The following is a 23,122-nucleotide window of genomic DNA, read 5'->3' on the forward strand; positions in this document are numbered from 1 at the left end:
CTCCTGCAGCAGCAGCCCGGAACAATTTTAATCCCCAAATACCTGTTCTGGGGAAGGGGAGGAACCTCAAAACCTGCAAGCCTTGCAACAGGTTTTGTTTGCAAACGCAGGCGAATCTGGAATATTTGCTTATTCCTTTTATTGAACCTGCAGGCTGATTTGATTACCTCCCTGGAAACGCATGTGCAAATCGGTTTTCCAGCCTTTTGAGGGCACTGCCTTCCGCCGCGACGTCTCCAGTGACTGATGCCAACGTCTGGCTAATGCGATGTGCAGGAAGAGCCGGCGTTGGATGCCGACGCCGATGCCCAGAGCTCTGGGCCGCTGGCGGCTATAAATCCCTCCATTCCCAAATGCAAACCACTGCCGTCGGAAATGCCTCACCCTGAAAAAATGTGTCAGCAACAATTCAATCGCTCAAATGAGGCGGGCTGAGGCACAGCCGTTCCTCTGCCACGCACTTACCCGGATAGAAGGAGCTGATGATGGAAGACTGGGGGGGAAAAGGGCATCAAATTGAAAAGCCCTGGAGAGATGAATGGAAGATAATGGAGAGAAAAATATTTACAGCCTGAAATGATTCCCCCTCCCAGAAAAATTTCTTTCTCATCTCCCTGGGAAGCGCTCAAAGGAGAGCTGTGATGCTGTGATGCAGGCACCTTGGAGCGGGGGTAAATCTGATGGTAAGAATCCGAGCAGACAGTTAAGACTACACAAGTAAGCAAATTTATTTGAAGACAGAACAAATATTGTGGCAAACAACAATATGCAAATTCAGTTGAGAACAGGGGTAAATATCAGACTTTGTTTTCAAATCGATATAAAATATAGTCAGATTTCATTTTGTCCAAAAAGCAGCTCGCATCGGGGTGGGGGGTTGGAGGGGATGGCCCTGTTCATGCCATCTGAGGTGCGTGTCACCTGGAAAACCTCAGGACTGGGAGGTGGCTCCTCTGCCAGCGGAGATGAGCGACGCTGGGAGGAGATGGAGGCGCCTTTGGGAATCTAAATTTCTACCTCCCTTCTCCTTAAAAGCCAACTTTTGTCACAAAGCAAGGGGCGGGTTCATCCCCTCCAAGACCCTCAGTGCCCACCCACCTATGTTTGGATCGCGCAGTCATGAGGATCCCAGCTGCTTTTTAGGGTTGGGCATCTTTGAAGGCACCTGCACCTCCTCTTCCTCACTGGCTCCTGATGGATCAACTTCCAGCGGCTGAGCCTGAAAAGCCAGCAAGGGGGCAGCTCGCCTCAGATGCCAGAGGAGCGAACAGGACAAAATCCCCTCCCAGGGTGAAGGTGCTGGCGGGCTGCTTTCTAGAAAAACCATCCCAAAATAAAAGCAGACATAGAAAACATTAGATTGTCAATGAGGCTTTGAAACAAATTCAAGTTTATCCTTAATTTTTCTCATATATGCGTGTGTGTGTGTGTGTGAGAGACTTGATACAAACAGACGAGAAAGACGTGGTGAACTTCAAGCTGGGGACGGGCATGTGGTCAGTTAGAGTCCGCAGGAGCACCATCGGATATGAAGGAGTTAGCACCAGAGAGTTTGGAGGACCCAACTGAGCACATGCGTCCTTTGGGAATGGGCAGTGGGGACACATGGAACAGTCCATTAGAAACAATACAAGGCAATTCATGAGTTTTCATACAGTACAATACAGTCACTGATCAATTAACCCTTTCAGTACAGTACATGACAAGTAACACTTTGCACCCTGTTAGCACTAGGAAAGGAGGGTTTGGGCTGGAGAGGGGTGGCTGGTGAGCTGTCCCTTCTGCCCTTGGATTTCAGGGACTGTGGACTGCTGTGGCCGCTTTCCCACCCCAGCTCAGACAGCCCGACCCCAGCCTGACTCCCAGGGGGATGCGCTGATGGAGCGCAATGCCACCAGCCCATCCACCCACAGCGAGGGCTGCGCTCAAATCACAGAATCCCAGAATCCCAGAATGGAGGGGACCTCAAAGATCATCTAATTCCACCCTCCCTGCCATGGGCAGGGACGCCTTCCACCTGACCAAGCTGCAAAATGGTCCTGGTTTGGCCAAGGGGATGGAAGAGCCACCCCGTTCTGCCCTGTGCCAGCCACCAAACCGATGAGAAAACCTCCAGTTCAAGCTCCACCTGGCCAGTTCTGGTGCCAAAACACGCAGAAAAGGGTTCAGGGGCTGCGTTCAGTCGGCCTTGAGCCAAACCTGCTTCTTCCCTCAGGCGTAGTGAGAACAGGGTCCATTGGAAAAGTGCTAAATTACAGTACATTGGCATTTCCATATGTCAACTATTGAACAGCAAAACAGATTGTTTGAAAACAGAATCAGTATCGTACAGTAAGTTCACACTTAATTCTTCACCGTTTCTACACTTGTAACACATGCATTTTATTTCCATTAGTTTAATGCCAGTAGGACCAACATCCTCCAGAACAATGATCTAACATTAAACAAAACTTCCTAAGGAAAATATTAAGCATCACATAAAGTTTCAGGAAAAAACCTGTTAATTAGCATCACAAGGTACTCAGATTTACATTTAGGAGTTTTCATGCCATGACTTTAAAACACCTTTTGGTTAATATCCTGGGGGTGGGGGAAAATAAACCCCAAAAAACCAAACAAAAAAAAAAAAAGAAAGAAAATATTTTAAAAAGGAATATTTTGGGAAATAATATATTTCTGTAGTGTATACACACCCAGGGAGACAAGCACGAACACGCGGGCTGGTGCATGGGTGTGTGCACAATTTTGTTTTGATAAACTTGACTCATTTCAAGGGCATTTTCATGGGTCCAAAAAGACTTTCAAGGAAACAAACTCTAATTTAAGCAAATTAAAAAGTCTCTCTTGGAGGAACAGAAAAGGTTGGTAAATCATCACCTGTGTGCTGTTACAATGCGCTTCCCCACGAGCTATCTGAAAACCCAAACAACTAAAAATCCTTTTTTTCCACCTAAAAGGCCCTTCCAGAGCAAAGGGTGCTGTGCTAGGATTTGCATTCAGGCCTCAAGTGTGACAGGCAGGAGAAAACACTTAATTCTATCTTCCCAAAGGATGACATTCCATCTCCAAGGGACAAAAAAACTACACCTGAGGGGTAAAATAAGACAAAAAATACCTAATACACATCCCCCTTTCTCCCAGGCTTATTTTCAAGGACTCAGTGAGACTGGTGGGCTTGCTGGGGTGGGGGGGGGGGAAATTCTCCAAATGGTTTTCCTTTATCCTGGTGACAATGAGCGGGATGTGGGCTCTGAGTCACCGAGGTACTTTCTGAAGAGGCTGTTCCCTCAGCCACTATAATTTTGGGGGCTCAGATAGAGCAGCAGCACCGCCTGGTGCAATTTCTTTAAAGCTAAATTTGCAGGGATAATTTGGTGGGGATGGGGAGGGGAGAAAGCAAAAAAACCAACCCAACCCAAAAAATGCGGATTCTATTTCTGTTTTTACATCCAGTGATAGAGGGTGTAAGAGCATAATACTTGGGGTTGCTCAAGATTTGGGGTTTTTAACCATCTTGGGTTCCCACTGAATATCCAAGCCCCTGAAGATCTATTGAAGAAGGAAGCCAAGAAAACCAGCCACTAAAACTGGAGCTGTTTAGCAAAACTCCTCCATCTGCTGCAACAGGGAAACCCAACACACCCATTTCTTTTTGTTGCTGAAGGTCATTTCCCTGCTGGCTCCCTGCTAGCAGCAGTGAAGGAGAAGACCTAATTCCCTTCTCTGCAATCCCACTGATCATGCTGTACTGGCAGGGTTTATCCATCAAGTGTCACCGGGGAGAAACTCCCAAACTCCCATCATGGAGGACTGCCAGAGAAGGATTTAGATTGACTGTGGGCTCATCAAGGATGATGAGCAGCAGTCCTAAGAGTGGATACCCCGCAGTGAAGGGAACATGGGGCTCTCACACCCACCACAATTTATTTGCTGTCATGGAAAACCAAGAGGGGCTTTTAAAGAAACAAAACCCCACCAGGTGGTTGGGAGTGGGTGGTTTGGGACACCAAAACCCAGATTATTCAGCATCCCAGGGATCACCATTTCAAATCCTAGAGATTTCTGACTATGTTTCCTACTAACTCTACCCTGCTGCTTTCTTGCTGGCAAGGGAGCTCTGATCCCTGGCCTTCCATAGGGAAATACCACAGGAATTTAACAGGAATAGCACATCTGAACTGCCTCTGAACACGAGAGCTGATCAGCTCCTAACAACGCTTTCCAAATTCAACAGCAAACCCCAGGGTTATTGTGCTCCATCTTCTAAATGGTTTGTAGATCTTTTTTACTTAAAAATACCTTTTGCAGTCGAAGCCCACGACCAATCCCTACAGCACTTCCAGTGCAGGCACAATGATGGCTTTTATTGCAATGGCTTGAGCACAGCCTTTATTGGTACCAGGATCTCAGACTGGTTTGAACTGGGCTGTCCTGTGGACTCAATGGGGTCTTGCACCAGACACAAGAGCGTCTGCCCTGTGACTCCTGCTCCTCTCAGTTCCAGGTGTCAAGGAGATGATCTTGCACCATCCCAATCCCTTTTCAGACTTCTCCTGTATCTTTGGTGTTTTTAAAAGCCATGCCCTCAGGTCTCTGGGTAACCTCGAAGTTTACAACAACCACCACGTCTGCCTGGACGTCAGTGATGTAGGTGTTGGTTCTGTCGTGTAAAATAAGCTTGGACGGGTAAATTCCCTACTCTCAGGTCGCTAATAGATATGTAATGGAAATCAGGCACTGGACAGTGGTCCAACACACCTCAAAATTTTCTTCTGATGGCCCCTACGTAATTAACACTGCGCCTAGGAGGGGAAATAGATGGGGAAAAGAAGAGAGTTCAAAACTCAGTGCTAACAGTACGTACAAAAGTGCAGTGCTCAGTTTAGTCCAAAGCAAAGTGACTACTAGTACTTAAAGTGCTAGTCCCAACGTCGGTTTGGTTCAGTGTCCGAAACACGGGGAAATGTGGGGAGGGTACCCCGGGGGAAATTAAAAACAGACAGCACTGCAACTGCACATGCCACACCAAAAGTGCTTCAAATCACGCCACGGCTCAGCTTGTGAACACACACGAGCAAACGACTGACACCTTTTAGGCTACTATAAAGAACAGCTCCATTAACTCCATCACTACGAACCCGCTCGGGAAGCAAGTGGTCACAGCGCACAGAAAACAAAGGACGACCCCACTCCAAACCAAGAGCCTTTAGGAACATTGATGAGCCTTTGCAACTAGGATACTCAAAGTCTAGCGAAAGCAGCCTTGCCCAGTGTCTGCAACAAGCTTGGCCGATGCTTATCATGCACTTTGCAGAGGCAGACTGCCTCCTCTTACACGCTATCTTACAGCTTAGCCTATTTACCTATTTATTTGTGGTCTGCTTCGTTAATTGTAGCTTTCTGACTGTGCATTAAGCTGGCTTGTTTCTCTTAACCACCCTACCTGTCAAGGGACAATGAACACAAGGACGAGACGACGAAGGCGGCCTGGTAAACACTGATGTTACTAGTGGCCTGGCTTCATTTTCATGAAGAACAAAGCTCCAGAGAAGGACTTCGGATCAGCACGCTCCTGGAAAGAAGCTGGGAAAGGAGGATTCATCCCAACAGATGACAGGCATACCCTTTTCTCTTGGTAAACACACACTTCCCACCAACTGCCCCATCAACCAGCCCGATCCTTACACAAAGCAGAACCTTCAGTTCTCACTATGTTTCAGCAAGCTCCCCAAAAAATGGTCGCAGGACAGCAAAGTGGCACCCCGGGCCCTGCATGCATAGCCACCAACTCTCCCAAGTGTTGTACAAGGCAACATCTGGCTGTGCAACATCTGGTGTGTCCAAGGTGGGTGTGGATATTTTGGGGGGAAAGCACTTTTTCAGTCAAAAGTATTGACTTGCCAGAGCTGGCAGGATATGTTGGGGATGCTGCAGGTACAGCTGCAGACATGTTTCTTATCAGAGATCAAGCACTGGGGAGATGGTTTTCCAGCAGCAGGGAACACTAATATCCCAGGAGTAAAAACAGAGCTACAAACTCACATCACTTATTTCCATTACTGCCAGAAAGAGCTGGATTTACATGCAAAGAGCAAGGTTGTGCATACACAGGGGATATGGATGTAGGCACACAAATGGGAAGAAAGGAAAAGGTGTGGGAGCTGGAGAAGTGCAGTGTGATATGGGCAGTGCCCTGCAGTGAGGAGGGCAACGAGGTCCAAGGTGGGGAAACATCACCATCTCAGTCCACCATCCAGACAAGAAACTTCTAGAATGATATAACCGGCCTTGCTGCTTTGGCAGCATTTGGGGAATGTACACAAGCACGTGGATGTGGCCATGACCCTGCCACCCAGCAAGGAACAAGTCCATCGTGGGGGAAAAGCATGCCAGCTTGCACACCATGGCTTTCCCTAAGTGATACTGGAGCCTTGTGGGATTAAAAGCAATTGTTGAGCAATAGACTGGGCAAAGAAGCATCTTCCAGGACTGCATTCCAGGACTGATCCCGCAAGACTGGCACATCTCACCATGTGCCATATGTAGGCACTGGGATCACATTTGGTTTAAGAAGCCTTGACCTCAATGTTGAGACCAAACCCAAACACTGGATGCATGGACAATTACCAGCCTGAAAACTCTCGTGCCAAAATGACTCCTTTTCCAGGTCTTTTTATAACATGTTCTTTCCTGTCTTCCGACTGAAAGGATTTTTGGCAGATGATTTGGAAGTGGATAATAAATCTAATGCTAGGACACCGCGTCCAATTGCACAGTAATTTCCTGCACGGCTCTCACCAGGAAGTTTACGCCTCGTGCTGCATTTCTGCCGCCTTGGTTTCTCCTTCGGAAACATTGTCATTGTGTGTGACACTCTATATAGTTCTGCCTCCACCTGGGGTGGCAACCCTGTTAAATTTTTAAAAAGAAAAGCTATTACAGGCTTTTTAGGAGAAAAAGCTGTCTGCAAGCCCGTGACCTCACCTTTAACCCGAGCTCCGGAATTTAAAGGCATTTATAAAATCCTGCTCCGGCCGCTGAGATAGATTTTCACCTAAATATCCTCAGCAACTTTTCCAGTCTCCAAAAAACAACTGATTTGAAAGTTTATTAGGAGCAATAAGTTATTTTTGGAGGCAGAGGCTTTCACTGCATTGAAGCCTGCAGATATCCGTGCACTGGTTTTCAGTGGTGAATCAAGTGATTCCCAGACACAGCCTATTTCCAAGGAAAACATCATCCCAGACTGCTCGGTACCAGAGACACTGCAGTGCAAACTGAAGATGCGGGGCCATTTTTAATTCTATGCTAATTATCGCAATAAAAACCAGATCCTGCAGCGGAAGCCCCATTCTGGGAAGAAATAATCATCCATCTTTCGTAGCTATAGCCGTGCTGCTGGAGAAGAAGCTTATTTACAAAATGTCAGTCTCCAGAAAAAAGGCTGTTATCGTTGCCTGGCAAAGTCATATATTCTGATACCTTCTGGGGGGGCTCTGTCTGGGAAATTCCTCTTTGAAACCCAATGCTATAAACCTCAAATATGGAAAAAACCCATCCTGTTCAACAAAAGGCAGCTGTAGGGCTAATGCAACCCACCGTGACACAGAAATGATGCTTGGAGATCCCTGCTTTGAAATCCCTGCTTTCGGTTTAGAGGAGGAAAATCATATAACCTCTAAATTATTTATATGTGAAAAGATGGTTTTAATAAAAGCATCAATGGTGTGTAAACAAAACCGAAATTCCTGAAGCAGACTTTCCACATTTTGTACGGTTACTTAAATGTGAATGAGAAACATCCTATCCCCCCACCCCAGACGAAAACATCCGTCGTGCAGGATGGCACGAAAATGCCCTTTTTTAGTATGCAGGAAACACAAAAAGCCAAATAAAGCCATGAACCTGCAGAGTGGTTGTGAAAGGGATGAAGAAAACCCAACCAAGCAGCAGGACCGCAATCTGTTCCCGCTCCCCCCACGTGGCGCCGCGGTCCCCGAAGAGGCTCTCACACCAGATTGCAGTGCCAGACAATCTCACAGAGACGGGAACCTGCACTTGGGTCTTAGCCAAGCAAGACCCCCAGCGCCTCTTGCCTTGACTGCCAAGACACAATCTTCCTCCAAGAGCTGCTTGCACCCAGGCATGCCACCACCCATGGAAAGGGCTCTGCTCCACCTTCTCCATCTCTCCTGTCTGGGTATCCACGAGGCCTACATCCAGTATTCCCAGGCACGTTCCTGGGGAGCGGCAGAACAGCTCCGATACGTCGCCCCGCCGCAATGATGGAGCCTGAAGACGGGAACATTGGACCACAGGGACAGCATGTTGAAAGCAAAACATTTTATTACCATCGGTTAAGCTTCATAATGCACGCTTATGAGTAAGAGAGAGGTTATATGGAGATCACTTTGCTCCCTACCAACTGCAGCTTCTGGGATTAAATGCAGCAGCTGTTGAGCGGAGCGGAACGGGACCAGTGCAAAGAAAAGGAGAATAAAATACATTTGAAACGGTGGGGGGTAGCTTGGCAGAACACAGGCCCCTGACTTGAAATTCAAAGAGAAAGGTTTATTTTTTTTACTGCTGTACCAAAAGGCACGGAGTCCAGGACAACAGCTGGTGACCAAGCAGTGCTCTGGAAATGCACCCCTCTAACTTAATACCCACCTCAGCAACCACCACCTGGTACGGGTGCCGCAGCTCCCACACAGCGCAGCATGTCGGAGTGGAATGCTTTTCCTTGGGGCCATGACACCTCTGCAATCTGTGGAGCAAGCCCAGGATGCTGCAAAACCAGGAGCTCCTGACTAATCACACCCCCGCAGGTGTCTGTGGGAAATTTTGGTGGCCATGGGCCACCAGGAGGATGGATGACAACGGGGACCTATCCTGAATTCCGGATAGTTGCCTAGCTCAGCCACAGCGCCCTGCAAGGCTCGCCTGGGGCTGACTCAGATGCGTGATTTTTTGCTTGTTTTCTGTCCACTCCCATGAAATGTTTTTGACAGTAAATGCCTGAGATGGTTTCTAAAGAACACAAGTTTCTTCCAGCAGAAATTGCCCCTTCAATCTAAGAGCAAAAATCCAGTTATCTTTCCTAGAGGTCAGAGACCATAAAAAAGCTATTTTGGACCATCTGCTGAAGAGTCACTAACACACTTTACCAGCACCATCTTTTTTAAGCCCAAATCAGTTTACCTTCCAGCCAATCTTCCACAAGCAGCTTCAAATTGTATCAAACCCTATCCAGAGGAACACTCTGCTTTCCCCTTTCCCGATATTACCGCTCTCATTTCACAATAGTTTCTGCATTCAAACAGAATTCAAAGGAGAAAATGCCTGCGCTAGTGAAAGAGGACTCTGGTTATTGCTAGCACAAAGCTACCAATTTTTCTTCTAGCAAACAAACTTCTTGGCTAGAAAGGTGGGAAGCTCTTGGAAGACTGAGAGCCTGGAGGAGGCTGGTTTTTAGGCTGAGGCAAGTGAAAAATCCCCATATTGTGCCCTCTTGCTTGTTCTGCACAGCATCTTCAGCCTTGCTGACAGGAAGAGGCCGGCAGGGGTTTTGAACAAGGAGAGAGAGCACCTCAAGGGCTATTGCAACAGCTCAAGGGCTGCAGTGGGGAGGAGGAGGGTGAACTTCCCTCTGTGAAGAGCCTGAGGAGGGAGGTTTAGGGAGGTTATCCCAGCTTTAGAAGGTGCCTCCTAAGAGCGGGAAAGAGGTGTCAAAAGCAACAGGTTAAACTGCAGCTTGATGCTGCAGGCAGGAGTTAAGTGGGCACCACCTCTGCCTCCTGCTCTGGACTGGGGGTTTTCTTGGGGTTTCGCATATATCAGCACAAAACACACACTGCCAAACAGACAGTTTTAAGCACGCTTTAAAAGAAATGTCTCTGCAATATGCCTTCACCAAGGTAACCCACAGTAAAGAGCTGGCAGCATCCATGAAAATGTTCATCAGGCGACTACAGCACCTCCCTCCTCTTTTTTTATTTCTTTTTTTGAAAATAAGACAGCTAGAAGGAACTTATCAGTGGTTAGCTCAAAGGGTTACCCCTGGCAGCGCTGAGGGATGACTGTGCTGACATCAGCAGTAAATGCTGCTGTGGAGAGAGGGCCGGGATGCAGCAGGATTACGTGCACACTGCATGCTGGCACACGCTGATCCCAGGACAGACGTGCCTCTAGGCACTCCAGAGAGGATGCGCCAGACAAGAGGTGAAAGTCCCAGAGGCAGAAAAGGAAGGATGAAAGAACTGGGCTCCTGCGGTATCCAGGATAAAGCTGTTGACAATCTCCTTCTGAGTTGTAATGGGATACACAAATACCTGTGGGTGGCGGTCCCTTGACCTAGCTCAGGTGTCTGCTGCCACTTTGACCCAGGTCCCATGGGCAGGTTCTGGTGGTCCCTGGTCCTCGTGGCTCCCACTGCAGCAACCGGAGTCAGTACAGGACTGCAAGAGAGTAGACAGGAGCTTGGCAGAGGCACAGCTCTTATCTCCACATCTTGATGCTTTGCTGTGGGCACGCTCATCCCACGTGCCTGAATTTACAAACCCACATCAAACCCCTGGGTCGATTCCCAAGCTGATTTGGAAGCATTTGCTATTACACATGCAGAGAAAAGCGACTCTAATTACTCTGCACCCCATTTAAATGTCCCGGGGAGAATGAAATCCTGGCACTGCTCAAAGAAACCAAATTGAGGTTACACATAACAATGGATCCAGGCATGCCACTGAGCTGTGGTGGGAAGGAAGAGCCTGAGCTCAGAGCAGCACTCGCAGCAGATGCAGCAAAGCTCATCCCTGGGGAAGCTGTCAGACATTGCCTACAAGCGAGATGGTGCGTGCCGGCTGCTCGGAGGAAGCAGCGAGTCTGCCACCAGCACAGGACCAGATCTGCCCCAGGTAACTGGTTCATGCAGCCCTACTCCACGTGGGAGCCATCCCTGAGGGAATGGCTGACTGCAGGGTTAAATAAATCCTGCTTTGCTGCAGCTTCACCCCAAGAATCTGCCCCAGCCTAGAGGTAACATCTGCCAGAGCCCCACCACCCAATCAACAGCTGCAGAAGCACGTGAGAGCTGCAGAACAGGATCCCTGGAATGGTTGAGGCCAAAGCACACCGAAACAGACATGGAGTAAAACGACTGTCTGGGAAAAATATAACCAGCTCCACATCTTTTTGTCCTACATTGGCTACAGCGGTTAGCAAATGCACAGTGAGGGAGGGAAGCAAGGCACATTTGGGCTTTGCAGAATATTTCCAGAGGGAATCACAACAAAAGCCTAAAAAAAAGATGCTGAACTTCTAAGGAAAAAAAGAGGTTTAGGGCCCTCAAGCCAGGTCATGCACAAGACATGAACTGGGTGATCCAACAGGGAAAAAGAACAACACTAGCAGGATCAGCAAAGTGAGAGGAGAATGTCCCTATGCACTCAGCCATATAAACACCTAGAGGGGTTTCTACCTGTGCTGCTTTAGTGACCTTGATGTTTTGCAACCAGATGGAGCAAGAAATAAAATGCCAGCCGAAAGGATATGCTCTGAGGTAAGAGGCACGGAAGTTTGATTCACCTTGTGAAACACGGTGCCTATTCTCAGCTTACAGGTAAACATTTCAGCCAAAAAACTCTTTCCCTAATTTTACCAGGATGGGAGAGATTATTAAAAATGCTTAAATTAAAAAACTTCATCACTTACTACAGGGATGTGCACAATAACTGAGTTGCTGAATCTAGGATCTATCCTACTGCCAAAAACTAGATCAAACCCTTGCCCTCTTGTTCTTGGCTGTCAGGAGCCTCTGCTCACCCCTGTTGTGACATCTACCTGGGGAAAACTCTTTTCAAAGTGCCACCAGCACAGTGGTCCACTTTTCAAACACTTTGCCATGTTTATTGGAGTCTCAGGGGAGAGACTGTCCTTGGAGGCAGCTCAGCTCCCTCACAGATTCCTGTTCTAGGCAGCCCTATAGAGACCTCGGGAGTGTTCAAACATCTAGAAAGAAAGAACAAGCAGCTGTGGTGAAGACAATCCAAAGAGAAAACACATCTACCTGTTGACTGCACGCTGAGCTGCATTTACTCCAGAGCACTGTTCTGTCACCTCTCTCCCAGAGCCTAAGGTCTCTGGCCTGCCAGCTTCCTGGGGGAGAGAGAGAGAGACTCTCTTTTTTGGGGTACTTCCCAACCAGGCAGCAGCACAGCAACCTCCTCCATGCCCAAAGCAAGAATGGCAATTTGCAAAACAGCCACAGGTCCAGGGGGAGCTTCCAGAGACAACACCAGTTGTCCAACAGCTCCTGCTCAACACCAGTTGCCAAGAGAAGCGGTGGGAGCAACACCAAGGCCAGGCTGGGCTCCCTGTGAGCCCTGAGGTTTGCTCTCATGCTGCAAAGCCGTCGGGGCCCGCCGCTGCCAGCACACGACGTGCTCCAGATCCCCCTCTGACATGGAACAGCTGGGATAATTGATTTATATTAAAAATACCAGGGCTGCATTGGCACATCCAGCCTTTTCCCTAGGAAGAGGAGGGAAGAAATAGCTGCCTGACACATGTGCCCTTCTGGAAGCTGCTGGGATGAATATACATCATATATTCATGTGGAGTGGTGACACTGTGGGACAGGAGGAGCTTCTCTCTCGTTGGACCTACACAGAACTCTCAGATCTCCTCACACTAAAAATGTTACTGAGGGAAAGTTCATGCCAATATTTCTGTGACTCCTCATATGATGACAACACACAATCCTGGGAGGACTAGGAACATAAGGGAAAACCTGTATTTCCAAACATGCTGGCACAGGGAGCTTATAATGTCACTTAGTGCTTTCCTTACATTTGTGTTTAAACAGACTCACCAGAAAGCAACAAGAACATGACCAGGGCTAAAAATTACGTTTGGTGGAAGGGTCTGTATTTCCTTTGGAAAGGATGCAGAACAGACCTGACAACAGCCTTTAATTATGTGTAAGACCTCGAGCAGGGAAGAAACCAAACTATTTTTATAACTCCTCTGGAGAGCATGGCCTGTAAGGCAAAAAGCAATAGAATTAGATGGAAGCAAGGGACACATGGACTGGAAAAGTATCTGAGAGGAAGTAGGGTGAAATAGCTTAGGGAGGGAAGCTGGAAATATCCAGCATGGGAGATTTGAAAGAGCAGATTTTTTCCAGGTTCTTCAACTTGGGAAAAATACTCATGCTTTTTGCTCTGTACCGGGCCCTGAAATGCACCATTAGAGGCACCCTTGCACTTGTAAATTCAAGCTTAGAGTCAGGTAGGTTCCAAACCTTCCAAACACTACAATTCAACCCAAATTTCTCCCTGTCTCGCTTTCAGATACCATCAGTATTGATCAGCATCAGATCATCACAAGAACTGTCACATTCCTTTGAGGTAGGGAGGTTTCATCCACCCCCTTTTAGTGGTGGACAACACAGGCACAGGCAGGATAAAGCCAAAGCGATCCCATCTCCATTATCAGGAGGCCCAGCTCCACACACTGACAGCTTTCCCAGAGTCCAGGCAATTACTCCAGCACTTCACTGGTTCAAAGCACAGCTTTCAACAGCTGTTGACACTGACCCGTGCTGCACCTCAGACCTCAGAGGGGCAGGCCCAGGAAAGCAAAGGCGGTACAAGTGGTGATCATCGGCAGAGTCATATTAGAAACGGCACAAACCCCTTTGCAAAGGCAGGCATGAGATTGCTCCTTGAAAGCCACTTTCTTTCCCCTCTGATCCCCTCCAGCCTTCACCAACCCCTTTCCTTGGCAATGGAAAAGAGCAGCTGCCCCATGGATACACACAACACTCCATCACTCATTCCTGCAGCAGGAGGTAGCCGACGTAGCGTGCGGAGCAAAGGCTCCGGTGAAATGCATGCGCAAGCATCTATAAGTTGGGAAGGCACCAGCAAACCTTACAGGCCACCAACAATTGAGTGCTCCTCTAAGCTTCTGCCTGTATTCCTGGGCAAGCCTCCCAGCTCAGCAAGAGCCCAGCCATGTGAGCCTCCAAGAGCGAGCTGTAAAAGCAGTAACAGGACACGCAGGACAGGCTTGGCCCTGGTGGGTTTGTTGGCAAGATCAGACACTTGCAGAGCGTGTTACGGATCCCAAAGAGGAAGGAGAACCAGCCCAAAAGAACCACCCCGGTCCCCAAAAAGAGCATTAGGATCCAGGCTCTGTGTCTCCTTCCCCAGCTCTGTGGGACTCCCATGCTGAAGGTGCCGCCTATTCCTCCTACTACGGATACAACCATCACTGTGCTCTATGATTCCCTGGAGCACGCATCTTGTCCTCGCTTCCCTCCGCCCCCTCCTGCCTTTTCATTCCTCTGCCTCGGTGGGAAGCGCTTATCTCTGCTCTTACTCCCCCTCTCCCTCTGCACTGTGCCAACAACATGTGCTCCCAACAAGGACCAGATGGGAATACTTGTAAGAGCCTGAGGTTAACCCGTGTCTTTTATCCCACATACTCTCTGCTGTTTTGAAATGCAGATTCTATTGCACGCGCTTTGCAGTATAAAGATTTAAAGTTAGTAGTGGAGTATGTTGATATTGCTTGTGAAACCCACCTTGCTCCTCTATTGCACGCTGAACATCTCCAATATGAGAAACAGAAGAGACAGATAGTGTTTTAATGTCTCCAAGGGAAGGACCTATTGGAAACAGGGGGGAAATGAGTATTTGTAATATGTCCGTGCATATATATCTCTAATATTCCTCTCTCCCTCGCCTCTGCGTTCATTTGTGCCCACACATGAATTCACAGATGTTGTGCCAGCGGGGCTGGGCACGAAGCCTCGGCTTTCTCCGGCTGCCAGCAGCCGCCACCAAGGGCCATCTTTGCCTCCAATTAATCTCTGCGTGGCAAATGATCAGGACCAAGAGCAGATGCAAGCTCCTGCCTGCCGGATGGATTTCCCCCACCGCGGTCAAGAAATCCATCCGATTGTCTGTGTGTCCGACCAACAGCTCCAGGGCAGGAGCCATTACCCCTCCCAGTTTAATACTGGTGTGTTGGATAGGTCTAAAACCCCGAAAAGATGGAATATGCCTTCTTAAGTTTCAGCTCTGTGCAGAGCTAGCAATTTCCATGTGCCACTCCAAGCGTTTCTGTGCAGCCTAGCAATTAAGAAGATGAATTAGCAAGTCGTTAATGACGGTTTGATTGTGGGGGGGGCAGCCAGGTCCCTGGAGGCTAGGCCAGTAGGAACACAACCACATTCACCACACACGAGAAGCCAACAGGCACCTGCACCTTTCTAGAAGTTGGTGCATACGAGGGAGCCCCGAGGCTGCGGGTTCAGGTTCCGCGTGACGCCTCCCTCTGCACGGGGAAGGAGTGATCTAATTACATCCATCACAGAAATGCCAAAACGACATCCGGCTTATAAAACCTCAATTTACGCTTTGACATTTCTGGAAAACCAATTTTTAATCCATGTCATCTATCAGGAGTTCTTGATATTTTACTTCACCTCGATGCTTTATATATACTGTTGCCTTTATTGAGGTGCAGGTGGGGAACTGAACACAGGCTGACAAAATATTAGGAAGAAAAATTGATGTCAGCTTGTGAAAGCTTCCGCAGGTTTTGGAGGAACAGAACAGCAAAAGATCTGGCTTTAGCTTTTTCCAAATCCCCCAAATCCAGAAGGACCTTGTCCCCTAGCTGGGGCTTTTTTCCTGTGGCCATAACAGGATCTGGCCATTTTTAAGGCAAGAGCAGATCACCCCAAAACAATACATTTTGGCAAAGGCCGTGATGTGACAGCCTCGCTTGGGTGTAGCTTATGGTGTAGCATTTAATTCCACTCCTTCTTGAATAAACTCTTAATTTCAAACACAACCTTTACTTGAAATGAATGGAGGCGTGGGAGGGGAAAGGTGAATTTTAGACATCACAACATGTTAAGTCATTAAAAATAGAGGGCAACTTAATTTTGGAGTAAGCAGCATAGAAAATTAAGCAGAAAGTCTCATTTTCTTCAGGAATTCTTTCATAAATCACATATATCTAGTGCATGTACAGGAAAAGTGGGAATGCCATGAAACTGAAAAGGCTTATTATATAATTTTTGACCCGGTGCAAAATATGCCCAAAAAAATACATGATAATAAACTCCTTTCTACTATAAAAATTACTAAAATTGGAAAACAGGACTGCAAGTTACACGGGCAGAAGGCTTCCTAACCACCAGCGGTTCCCTTCCCTGCAAGTTTAGGTCACTTCAGTAGGCCATAGGGGAAAAAAATGATGCAATTATCAGACTAGGACATCTGTAGCTGAAAAAAAAAAAAAAGTGCTGACATTGATTTTGGTAATTGCTTGGGGGTTCTTTTTTGTATAAAGGACGTGATTTTAATACTTCTGCTTGGGATTTTATGAACACGGCAGTACAGATTTGCAGAGCCAGGGGTTGTAAAATGGCATGGAGACATGACGTGGCCGGCAGCTGCCTCTTTACAGCTCTCACCTCGCCTCAACGACGCCTCCAAGGAAGAGCTTTGCCTTCTTTTAACTACGCTTTCCCTTGCAGCCTTGCCGAAAACCTACAGGATTCTTATGAGGGCTGCGGCCAGGAGCTCGCACCCAGCCCTGGGTGGAATAATGCGCTTATCCAGACCGGTGGCGGGAGCAGATGCCCCCTCCTCAGACTGCACTTCAGATAAATAAGGTTATTTCGCTACGAGCTACTACAGTCTACAATATACTCACATAAATATATTAATGCCTATACGTGGATATGAATCGGTATATATCGGATACAGATAAGAAACACTTAGACAACGAGTAGATACCAATAACCGCTGCAGCTTCTCGCTGGGTAAAGTCCACCGTCCATCCAGGCTGCACGCGAGGAGCCCGCGAGGGAGGGCTTCGCCGTCCCCCCACAGTGCCCGGCGGGTCGCCCTCTCCACACCAGTGCAAAACGCTTCCCAACGCTTCCATAGCTCTGTACTTTACCAGGAAAGCCGGCTCCGTGGGCCGGACCCAACACAACGTCCCCCGAGCTGCAAGGCAGGGGAAGCCCTCCAGACCATTCCACCTGGGATAAGCTTTTCACCCCGCCTTTTGCACCAACAGCGGGGAAAGCCAGGTACGAGGCAGCTGCTGGACTTGGCTTTGTCAAGACTACAAGCGTAACGCTCGGTTTTAAGCCTCGACAGCAACACGGGGTGGGGGGCCCAGTTTGCAGAAGGGGCGAGGAGCAACTGCGACAGCGGAGCTGAGGACGCTCAGCAGCTCTGCACATTGCAATGTAAAAAACCAAATCTTCATCCCGCTCTTGGTGGTTTGAGAGGATCCTCAACACAGCGTCTGTCCTCCTCTAACATACCAGCGGAGCTGGACCAAGCAGGACCAACAGGTCTCTAACAGACACGTGCATGCAGGAGACGGCTTCTCTCGGCATCAGACTACGTTACCAAAGCATCCCCTTACCGGAGCGGGAGCAGAAATGTGCTCCTAGCATTATTTACACAATATAAAGTGCATTAGGATTTAATAATTCAACTGACAGACTTTCTGCCGGGACCATACAATTTCGAAACAGAGGTGAGGGCTTGAATAGGAAATTCTCTCATGAGAAAAAGAGGTTCAGACCGGTGCTCTTCACCCTGTCCTCCTAAGGATTGTTTTTGGCCGTTCTTTCTAGTGCAAATAAGCTTGTGTTTTCTCAAGTTTAAGTGACATGGCAGTTTCAGGGCGTCAGGAACGAACATTTAAAACACATCAGGGATTCAGTTCCCGAGCATCTCGCTGTGCCCTCCTGGGCATCAGCAGCCAGTGTTGCCACTGCTCTGGGAAGCTGAAGACGCGCTGCCAAAAATACAAAGGAACCCGTTTCTGAATCTCACTGTTCAAGTCTTGCATTGCTACACTCTGAGTGCATCCCTACTACCCTCCAGCCCAACATCTGCTTCCCATCGCATGGAAAGCTGTCATCCTCCAACACAACACCAGTGCTTTCCGTCACGATGGAAACCCACAGCCACTGGTCTACCCACGAGTGATCGGCAATGAACGTGAAGATCCCGATACAGGTTTGGATACTAAGGTGCATCCCGTGCCAGGGGAGTAAATGCATTAGCGGATCCTACGGGATACCTGCGTGCCAGAACCCAGGCTGGCCCAGTAGCCAGCCGTCGCTGGATTCCTGGGTGACATTTACAACAAACTAACGGCATTGGAAGGCCAATTCATTAACAAAAGATAAAGGGGTTTTTAAAAAAATGGGCAGCAATAAGGAAAACAATTTTGCATCCTTTTTTGCATCTTTTAAAATGGTGAAGAAAACATCCCTTTCCAATCACAAGTAATTTCCTCACCAACACTACAGGAACACAGGGAAGGCATGAGCACTTACAACACACGTGGCCGCTCAGGCTAATTCCAGCCGAGGAGCTTTTACGATCCCTTGAGGCAAAGGTGGGCAGGGATGGGAGATGCCGAGCTCGCCGGGGAGGAACGCCATACAGAAACGGGAAGGAGAGCGTAAAAAGTTCGTACATTCATAGCTCCGGTTTGTTGGACTAGAAGTGAATTTTTTACCTCAGGCACTGTGACGGGCAGCAGCAGGTCAGCGATACGCTAACGTATCAACGTATCAACGACTCATTCACTAAATTCTGGTTTCACACCGGAACAGGATGGAGAGTTCTTTTAACGTGGGGTTTTGTGTTTTTTTTTTTTTAATTGACCTGTTAAAACCATTGGGACGAAAGCCGTAAGAGCCATGATGAACCAGAACCCCGCACAATGCCTGCTGATTCATCACGGTCCACTGGCTGTTTGAGTGATGGAGTGAGAACATCTCTTCCAGGTTTGAAAAGGGACCTGAAAGAGCAACCTATAGAGAAAGGGATGGGAGTTTTGACACTAAGCCAAAGGCTTGGTTGCTGTAACTGCTATATGTGGTTTTAAAGGGGGAATCACCTAAAACAGTGAAATTAATCTTACTTCTTGTCACAACTGTAACATTTTCCTAAAGGTTCTTTGGTGACTTTGGTGCAAGCTGTTATTTTTTTTCTTTTTTTTTTTTTTTTAACTTTTTTAAAGTTAAAACAGATTGACTAGTTTTAGTACCCAAGCTAAAATCCAGATTATCCTCTTGGTTCCCAACCCTGTCTCCCCAGACTTTCTCATTATGACATTAACAGGCAACAGCATTCGGATTGAGCGTGGCCATGCAGTGTGCAGGTGGCTCCAGACTCAGAATGGTGAACAGTCTGGTTGGAGATAAAGATGTTTTGCAAAAGGTTAAAAAATAAAACAGGACATGGTTGCATGGAAAAATAGATGGTCCACATGCACACTAGGCCACTCTGTAATGAAACCATTTGAGTGATTACAAATATCTGATCAGACATGGTAATGCCTGCTTAAAACAATTTTAAAGGTGAGCAACACGCTACTAGAAGTACCTGGAGCTCAATCAAACTCCCGCTGGTTCAGGGGGAAGGAGCTGGTTGTCCAAAGGCTGGACAAGCCCCTTATGTTCTAAATATTCACGTTTTAAGAAACACAGAATCTTTCACCAACCTCCCAACCAGGTAATTGCACACATTCTACCTCCAGAAAGAGAGTTAATATCACGAGATTTAAAATTTACATCACAAAGACTCCAGGATGACACCAAAACCTTGGGGCAGGCAGGAAAGATTGGGACTGGAGCCACTCAAGGACAGCTCCAGCTCTGAGCTGGGGGGAAGGGGGTGATTGCAGGGCATGGATGTTGTCTCCTCAACACCATCCACAATCAACACAACAGAAAACCCAACATGGCATTCACCACAGCTTCCGAAACGCACCACAGGTGAGCATGAAGGAGATGCCTTTTTACACGAATCCAGTGGTGCACCCAAAACCCCAAAGGTCTTCCCCATGGCGGGAGGAGGAAAACACCCAAACGCTTCCCTCACACAGGTAACGTCCCGAACCACGTTAATCTGGGAGAGAAGCCGGGAGCCTCGGTGGTGGCATTCCTTCCACCTCCCAACACCTGATCCACAGCCGCCTACTGGAATAAACACCTAATACAAAAATACCTTCTGAAATTTTGGACAAAATGCATTAAAAAAAAAAAATCACCAGCCTCTAACGGGCAGAACACAGAGATGAGAAGTGGGTTATTATTCACTGCTATTAATTCAGAAGGCTGAGCACTCCGCTGTCCTGGGATGCTCAGGTGATCTGGTCAGCACAAAACTACGGAATGAACGACAGATCTTCCGCCCTTCACTGGCACGTGACTGAGGTCTGACGGGTCATCGAGACTTTACCCATAAACCGACTATTTTTCCAACTCAATAACCAGGAGATGCCAACTTTAAAACCTCTCTCCCTCCTCACACACAGACCAGACATTCACGTGGAGCTGATTTTTGCCATAAATGCTCTACGGCAATGCTGCTCGGCCTTTGGACGGGGCACAGGCAGAAGCCAGTCCTGAAAAAACTCGTGATAAGCAGAAACTGATACATTTCATCGTAAGGTTCAGGGTGGGGGTACTTTTGCATCGTGTTTAAGTGCAACACAAGCCTTTTCTAGACTATTTAAAGGTCAGGGTGCCGGATTTTGTTTGTGCTGATACGCGTACTTCCACAGTCTCCAACACTCGAAGCAGCTGACTCATACGGACTCGGGAGGTTGGTCCTTTCCTAAGACATACGGAGATGTTTTGGGCATAGTTTAACGTGATAACCAGACTCTTATAACATTACGTACTGGAGTTAGCAAGAACTACCAGAAAAGGACTTTACAAAAAACTGGGGCAACTTGGAATTACTATGGGTCAGTCCCTCTCACCAATTTCTGCTTGCTTTGTTTGGTTAATTGTCCAATGCACTCTATTCCAGACCCTCTTGCTCTTCACCACTGTCCCCTCTGGCATCCATTCTTTTCTCTTTATGGCTGTTGTAAATTCTCCTCATCTCTTCTTCGTACTTGATAAAATTTTCCCCGAACCGTGTCCACGCTTTGTAGGGAACTGTGATGGTGTTACGGTAGGGCGGCCTCACCTCACTTACCTTCAGGAAGATGCCGTACCTGTTGGATCCCACGTCGAAGTAGAAGCGTTTGTTGTCCACTCTGAAGGAGGTGCCCTCGGGGAGCTCTGGGGGCTCGTCACCTCCCCCCCGGCGATCCTCTAAGTCCCCCTCGCCGTATTCTTCAATCAGCTGCACCAAAGCATCCCTGAACTCGATCATCCCTTGCGCCGGGAGGACGATCGTCTGCTCCTGTCCCAAGCTGTGGCCGAAGTAACCCATCATGCCAGGTCCCCTGCTCATGGTCTGCCTAATCCGCAGGAAGCGCCCGCGTTGGTTCTCCTTCAGGTCCAGGTAGTACTTCCTGTTGTCCCTCTCGATGTACTCCGTTTTGAGGACGCTGTGAGGGGGCTCTTCGGAGCCCACGGACGCCGGGGGCGAGGGCGGCGGGTGCTGCGGCCGCCTCCGGGGATGCTGCTCCTTGTCGTTGCTGTGCTCGTGCCGGTGGCCATGGCCGCCCTTCAGGCCCAGGTGGGCGTAGTGCTCGATGAAGTCCCCCAGGCAGTCCTTCAGTTCAGCAGCCACGGACAAGGAGAGGGTCAGCTTGCTCTTCCTGATGTTGTCCTGCCTGCCCCTTCCTATCCAGACCTCGGCGATCTTCAGGAAGCGGCCGCGGGAGCTCTGTTTCACATCCAGATAAAACCTCTTCTTCTGGATGTCCACCCTCTTGGAGGCCAGCTCCTGGATCTCCATGCAGCTCCCCTGGGAGGAGGCCGGGTAGTGGTACTGCTGCTGGGACTGGGAATAAATGTTCCTATGCAGGCCGGAGCCTCCCAGGTTCCTTCCTCCTCCTCCTCCTCCTCCTCTCCCTCTTTCCATCTTTACCAATCAGCTGGAAATAATACACAACAGAGACACAGATGACAACATCAGCACCAGGGGCCTGCTCAGCTCCTCGGCAGCGGCTCCGCTCGGCGCCGCTCTCCCTACAAAGGCTCCTGCATCCCCCTCCGCTGCCACTGGCATCGCAGCCCGAGGATCCCGGGCGCTCTTCCCCTCCCGTGCTCCGGCTCCCGGACAAGGGAGCCCCGATTTCAGCGGCACTCGCCGGCAGCACTCCCTGCCCTGCAGCCCCCTGTCCTGCCCCTGTAGTGCTACAGACCCTCCAGCTGCCCCACGGGGGCGGGTTATGGTGCCCTGTTTCGGGGGGCACTCACCCTTCTGCCAGGACTGCGGCTCCCCTCTGCAGGGTCTGTCCCTGTGCCTCCATCACCCCCTCTGCTCTTCCTCCCAGGGCACGAGGGGGGGCACTGGTGTTCGCCCCCGCACTGCCCTCCTGCCCACCGCTACCCACGGAGCCCCTCCTGCCGCTGCATCTCCTGCCCCCGTGCCCCCCAGGCTTCAGTTCCTTCGCCCCCCCCTCCAGTACTGCCCCACTGCCTCCCTGGCCCCTCACTGCCCCTGGTGCCCTCACAGTCCTCCAGTGCCCCCGGTCGTGCACCCGGTAGTGCCCTCCTGCCCTCCCCTCTGCCCCAGAACTGCCCCCCCGGCCCCCAGCGCCCCAGTATTACCCCCCCCCAGTGCTTTCCCATCACTAACACCTCCTGCCCCAGCGCTCCCACAACTTCACTCCTTGTCCCCCAGTGCCCCAAAACTGCCCCCCGGCCGTCCCAGTACTGCCCCCCGGTGCTCTCAGTACTGCCCCCAGAGCCCCAAAAGTGCCCCCCGGTGCTGCCAGTGCCGCCCCGGAGCGCTCCCGGTGCCCCAGCGCGGCCCCCCCGGCGCCCCCCAGCACAGAATCTCCCGCCCCATCACTGCCCCCCTTACCCCGGCTGCCCCTCCGCGCCCCCCAGCGCCGCGCTCCCCACGCCCGGTCACTCACCCCGCGGCGCCCATCGCCGCCGCTGCCCTTCAGCCGCCGCCGCCGCCACCGCCCGCAGCCGGCGGCCCCGCCGCCCCCCGCGCCGCGCAGAGCCACGGGCTGGCGCTCCCCCGCCGCCGCTCCGCCCCGCCCAGGCCCTCCCCGGCCCGCCCCGGCCCCGCCCGGCCGAGATCGGCGGCGGCGGCAGCGCGGGGGGCGCCGGGGGGTGCGCGGCCCTCGCGGCCGCGGGACTACA

The 23,122-nt window shown here is 49.7% G+C and overlaps 1 protein-coding gene across 2 annotated transcripts; it reads right to left on the reverse strand.

Moving 5' to 3' along the window:
• Positions 1 to 705: 705 nt before the first annotated feature.
• PURG (purine rich element binding protein G) lies at positions 706 to 23,023 on the reverse strand. Of its 2 annotated transcripts, XM_068188264.1 has the most exons (3): positions 22,888 to 23,023; positions 21,048 to 21,897; positions 706 to 1,314 (listed from the first exon to the last, which is right to left on the reverse strand). In XM_068188264.1, the coding sequence occupies exons 2-3, from the start codon at positions 21,882 to 21,884 to the stop codon at positions 1,249 to 1,251; spliced, it is 903 nt and encodes a 300-aa protein (XP_068044365.1). In that variant the 5' UTR covers positions 21,885 to 21,897; positions 22,888 to 23,023; the 3' UTR covers positions 706 to 1,248. The 2 variants fall into 2 exon arrangements, with proteins under 2 accessions (XP_068044365.1, XP_068044364.1); XM_068188263.1 differs by lacking the exon at positions 706 to 1,314 and having other exon boundaries at positions 7,151 to 21,897.
• Between the last annotated feature and the right edge of the window lie 99 nt (positions 23,024 to 23,122).

The sequence above is a fragment of the Anomalospiza imberbis genome, chromosome 4 (assembly GCF_031753505.1).
Source record: "Anomalospiza imberbis isolate Cuckoo-Finch-1a 21T00152 chromosome 4, ASM3175350v1, whole genome shotgun sequence".
NCBI lineage: Eukaryota > Metazoa > Chordata > Aves > Passeriformes > Viduidae > Anomalospiza > Anomalospiza imberbis.

What these genes read in the sequence shown, in the direction of transcription:
- PURG (XM_068188263.1), bottom strand. Translation starts at nt 21,884, where the DNA reads ATGGAAAGAGGGAGAGGAGGAGGAGGAGGAGGAGGAAGGAACCTGGGA.